At 37.2% G+C, this 5,429-nt stretch overlaps 1 protein-coding gene across 1 annotated transcript; it reads right to left on the bottom strand.

Moving 5' to 3' along the window:
• Nucleotides 1-450: 450 nt before the first annotated feature.
• Nucleotides 451-4,159, bottom strand: LOC113768267 (replication protein A 70 kDa DNA-binding subunit B-like). The gene is made up of 12 exons (XM_027312548.1): nucleotides 3,862-4,159; nucleotides 3,291-3,437; nucleotides 2,979-3,203; nucleotides 2,658-2,835; nucleotides 2,305-2,575; nucleotides 2,115-2,217; nucleotides 1,902-2,026; nucleotides 1,743-1,821; nucleotides 1,522-1,666; nucleotides 1,230-1,390; nucleotides 1,026-1,146; nucleotides 451-894 (listed from the first exon to the last, which is right to left on the bottom strand). Exons 1-12 carry the CDS (start codon nucleotides 3,987-3,989, stop codon nucleotides 697-699), a joined length of 1,881 nt encoding a protein of 626 aa, XP_027168349.1. The 5' UTR covers nucleotides 3,990-4,159; the 3' UTR covers nucleotides 451-696.
• Between the last annotated feature and the right edge of the window lie 1,270 nt (nucleotides 4,160-5,429).

Raw genomic sequence — 5,429 nt, 5'->3', positions numbered from 1 at the left:
ATCCGGTTGAATTAAATGTTTCCTTGAAAATCAAATACTAAACTTACTAGTAAGTTTTCGTTTGGAAGCTGGGTGCGCCAGAAATATTGCACACATTCCTGTGATATATTTAATTAAGTTCTATGGGTTTCTAGCATGCCTGAAGCAACAAAAGAACAATTTTGTTTTGCTTCTTACAGAAGGCAGGAAGTGAAGCAACTGTTTTCTTATTTCACGTGATTAAGGCTATGAAACTGAGAATCCAGTTTACCTGGTCAAATTTCCTTTGTAGCTTGCCTCAAAGCCAAACCTGTAGCTCAAATATCCTGATTCATTGTTTTTCTAGTTTTGTTTGAACAAAGTGGTATACATACTATCATAGCTTTCAAGAGCACAGAACCTCGTGTGAAGAGTAGCAAAGAATCAGCAATTCTGGAAAAAAAATTATAAAATACATGAAACATCACTCTATTAAGAAAAGGAATGGCCTTGGCTCCATAAATTAGTCAACAGTTAGAATGCACTGAATTCTAGCAACTGCTTAATTACATCCTTGAAAAAGCAAAGATCGAGCTATGCTATCAAAAGAGCACATATTTTACACTGGCATGATATAGCCCATGGAGTCAGTAGTCATTATCATGCCAAAACACCTTTAAAAAGATGAAAGCGCATTGACTAAATATCATGATTCAAGCAAAACAACATCCAGCCATACTACTGAGAGATTTTCATTTTTGATATTTCTTCCATCAAATATCTGGATTCTGCTGCATAATCAAGAGGAACAATAGCTCTGACTGTTATCCTCTGCCTCCTATCATTATTGTATTCATGTGGTGTGACACTAACTCGGAAAAGGTGAGGCACCCATGTAGCTTCCTTCAATTTCATTTGGTAAGATGTTTCCCCTTCCTGACAAAGTCAACATTTAAACAATCAATTAGAAATATGGTAAGGAAGAGATTGCACTAGACTCGAGTATTATCCATCAGGAACATGGAAAACAAAGTACTGGATCAAATTTCGAAATGCAGACTTTTCACCTCAGTTTTTAACTTATTAAGCTCATCTGCAGAGCATCCAAGTATTTTCTCTGCTTCTTCATTGAAAACAGAGAGCCAGGCCTCATCACTTGCATCAGATACCTTAACTACCATTATATATCTGAAATCAAGACAAAGCATTTGTAACATTTCAAAAAATATGATTAGCAAACTGACAAACTAGTTTATATTTGAGGTTTGAACCTCAAACTGCACTCATTATCATCCTTCTGGCATCCCTCACACCAGTAGCCAGACCCAATAGCTTCTGTTACTTTCTTGTTACATGTCTTGCATGCCCTATACCACATTGTTTGATCTGGCTTGATGTAACTCACATATGCCTTTATGCTGAAAAAGACAGGCTGCCCAAAACAAAGAACATGCAGTTAAGGATAGCAATGCTAATAGAACAGTACTCTGAAGACGTCTTTGGCAACACTCTACGCAGCAAGGTAGAAGTTTGAATGTTTGCAAAAGTCTAAGGAACAAATACCTTGTCCTCTCCCAAAGATGAATTACTGACAATATGAGACAGAAAGACTCGGTCAGAGTACATGGATCTTGCTCCACCTTTGGTAGTGGGACTCAAACCAGCACCAACAGAGGCTAGTGAAGTTTCTTTGCCTTCAGAATCAAACCTGCACAGATAATCAAAAAACCTTCTAAGGGATTACATATAGTGGCATCTTACTAACATCTGGAATGGCAGTTTACCAGTTCCTCAACTTCTTTGCTTCAGGTATTTCAGGATTAATTGCTACAACGCTTTTGCTCAAAGTTGACAAAGAGACACCTAAAACATTGTAGCAAAAAATTTTAGAAGTCTTATTGAAAATTTTAAATTATCAATTGTTATTGGGACATAATCATTACCTTGAAAATCTCCAACTTTAAGGGTCTTGATTGCAACTACTGGAGATTTATCAGCCATATCCACCAATTCTTGTCCAACAGTGGTGGCCAGATCATTCCATAAAGAAATCACAACAGTCTTCTTCCTGGAAATATATTCTTATTGTTTTTATCAACCTTAAAATTAACAAAAGGAATAATTACTATAAGACAAAACCATGAGGGGTAGCTTACGTTTCATCTGCAATAGTTATGTCACGTTTTGGGATGGTCTCATTGTTACTTTTCCTCCTAATGCTCACAGTAGGAGACACACTTTGAACTACACCAATAACGTCTACAAGACAAAGTCATCCAAATCATTAAATTGCTCTTAGGGAAAAAGGATAAATAATAGTACAAATAGCTGAAGGAAGGTGTTTACCAACAAGCTCCCTCCCATTGACATAGGGACCCAATTCATCAATTGGGACAAAAATGTACTTTGTTTCAGGAATAAAAGCTGCTTCGTTGCTCACCTCCTCCACTTCAGAATTTTCATTCAAGTTCATCTCATAATCATTTTTTACAGTATTGAATTGCTTGTTAGCAACTCTAAGAGTTCCCTTTGATATGTAATAAACCTTTCCCAATGCAAACTTATCGTAGAACTTCCTTGCAGCATCATTGAACATTGTGGCTTGTATTTGTGTACCCTGAAAGACAATTAATGATTATATGACAAAATAGAGTACCAATACATCAGGCTTTGTACAGAAGATGAAAATCATAACTTACATCTTCATCTGTTAACTCTATATTGAACACACACCCTTCACCTCTGGCATTTTTGTAAGTTCGCACACTCCCCTTGGAAGTAACACGGACCTTAATTGTCCACATTCCTTGATAAGGATTCAATGAAAGAAGTGGATAAATTCTTCTGTTCATTCCCATTCGAGCAGCAGGTGCCATACTGAAATCAATCACAACTTAACAAGATCAGGCCTCATAGGGAAGCTTTACATTTGCTTGAACAAAAGGAATCAGCAAATAACCTAGTCATCCTACAAATTACGACCTATGTATTAAAATGCAAGCACATCATATAGTGCTTACTTTACATTCTGTTCATTCACAATCTGAGCAGCCGATTTGGCAACAATTTCTTGCTTAGGCTTTAAAATGATGCCAGGCCCTCCATTCTTCACTTCCATTTTCATAACATCAACTTCCTCCTTTGGATTCAAGACAATGCTAGTTTCTTCAGCATTATTAGCCTCAGCCTTGTATTCAGCATCAAGTGCTGGAGACACTGCCTCACATCTCGTTACAATCAAGTATCTACACAACAACCATACATAAATACATTAAAACAACTATTCATACTTCTGTAAACTGAAGAATTAGGCATTGATTATAGAAACTCACTTTTCATTCTTGGTTGGGATGTCATTGAGTGTATAATCAAGAATTCGCACAAGGCCTAAATTCTGAATATTCCCTGATACAACTTCAGACGACAAACCAGATTGCAGAATGGCCTTGAGCTTCATTTTCCCATCACTGGCTGTGAACCTGAACCACGAATCAAAAACTATTTTTCTTAAATGTTTCAAATTGTTCAAAACCCTAACGAAATCAAAATTCAAAACTTTCTAAAGTACAGAATCTCACCCCAATACAAATTACTCTTAAGGGCTAAATCCAGGTAGGCGGTAGCTAGACCAGAACACAGTTCTTCATAAAACTCAATAATAACTTGTTAAATTTAAACATCAAGGAAAAAAAATCAATACCTATACCTAATCAAACTTCAAAAATAAAGAAAACTGCGCATCTTAAATTCTCAATAATCAATCTCAATTTAGTATTTCTCTTAAATCTGAATTAGTACAGTCATATTCTGAAATTTATAAAGAATATAAAGCAGGAACGCTCTACGGAAACAATAAACGGATCTAAAAGCATATAAGAAAAATCAAGACAGAAAAGGACTAACATATATCGATTGCCAGTGGGCTTGAGATCCAGAACTTGGACCACGATTTCGGGTAGATCAGAGGAAGACTCCGGTGATGGGTTGGCTAAAATGGTGGAAATCGCTTCAGGACTCACCGTTTTCGCCATCTCTCTTCAACCTCTCCTTCTGCTCTATGTATATCAGTTTCTATCAACTATGTAGAAAGCAAAATTAGAAATTCAACTGAGAGTAAAAAGCTTGTTCCTGAGAGAAATCGTCGGTGAGAAGCTAGAGAGAGAAGAGTGAAGATTGAAAAAGGAGAAATGAATAAAGAGACTAGAGGGAGGAAGGGTTCTTGTATTTTGGGGGGAGATTGGCGGCTTCTGCAGAAAGGTTTTTGAAAATTTTCATCCTTTGGACTTTTTGGCGGGATTTTGTTAAAATGTATGTTTTGACTTATTGGCAGAGATTTGGAGGCTTGGTGCTGTGGCCTGGGGAAGGTGGGGGGATAAATTTGGCGCCAGATGTTTGGGGCAGGGCGGGTTAGGCGGTAATATAAAATTCAATGGGCGTCCTCATTGATTTATTAACTTTTGCCTGACGAAGCAAAAGAGTACAAGTCTTTGGCGTGGTCCAAATTGAACCCAATCGGGCGCAGAACGGGTAAGCAACTTACTTGTCAAATCAATTTTAGACCTTAATTTTAGCGGGGTTAATTGAGAAATTTTATCTGGATCTAGAGTCGCTACTTGGTAAAAATAATAAGGCATAAATAACTTCACCTATAATTCGTTAAAACATAAATAATGAGAACGTGATTCAAATAATCCGTTAACTTTTTCAATAAACCACTTTTAGTCCTCATATTTTCGTTTGGGATGATGTAATTTTTCAATTGTTATTTTTGGACCAACTGGATCCCCATGTAGTCGTGCGTGCCACCACCAACTTTATCAATTTAGGGATGATAACGGGGATTGGGTGCCCGCCCCGTAGAGAGAGAAATGGTGTGGGAATTGGGGTGTGACTGGAGGGAATTTGTTGCCCTCCCCCGCCTATCTGTGTGTGTGTATAATATGAAATAAATATTATATTATTGTTATTATATAAATATATTTGTATGAAATAAATAAAATGTTATATTGTTATGATAAAATGATGTGATTTTTTGTTAAAACTTCAAAAGAATGATTAATTAAACTATCACTAGATTTATATAAATAGAAAAAGTAAATAAAATAAAAAATTAATAATGAAAATGAAGGGGTGGGGCAAGGGCACAAACAGGGATAGCGGGGAGAGGTAGGGGTTGGGGGAGTGGGGATAGCATGAGGGCGGAGGAAACCTTTTGTAGAGCGGGACTAGGGGCAGGAAAGCTTTTCTTGCCCCAAAACTGGAGCCATTGCTATCCTTAATTGGTTTGCATTACACTAACTTGCTTTTGTTTATTAACATATCTAGTCTATGTGCGAATACCGTTGTTTCCAATTGAGTTCCAATTGCTGACGTGGCACGTTGGTATTGGCTGATTGGTCGTCCGGCCTGTGCGAATTTTCAATTGATGGTCGTCCATTCCCACTCGCGAATTCGTTTGTTTGCTCAGACAT

The sequence above is a fragment of the Coffea eugenioides genome, chromosome 4, assembly GCF_003713205.1.
Source record: "Coffea eugenioides isolate CCC68of chromosome 4, Ceug_1.0, whole genome shotgun sequence".
Lineage (NCBI taxonomy): Eukaryota > Viridiplantae > Streptophyta > Magnoliopsida > Gentianales > Rubiaceae > Coffea > Coffea eugenioides.
The sequence above is the reverse complement of the archived record's forward strand: the minus strand, read 5'-3'. Positions and strand labels throughout refer to the sequence as shown.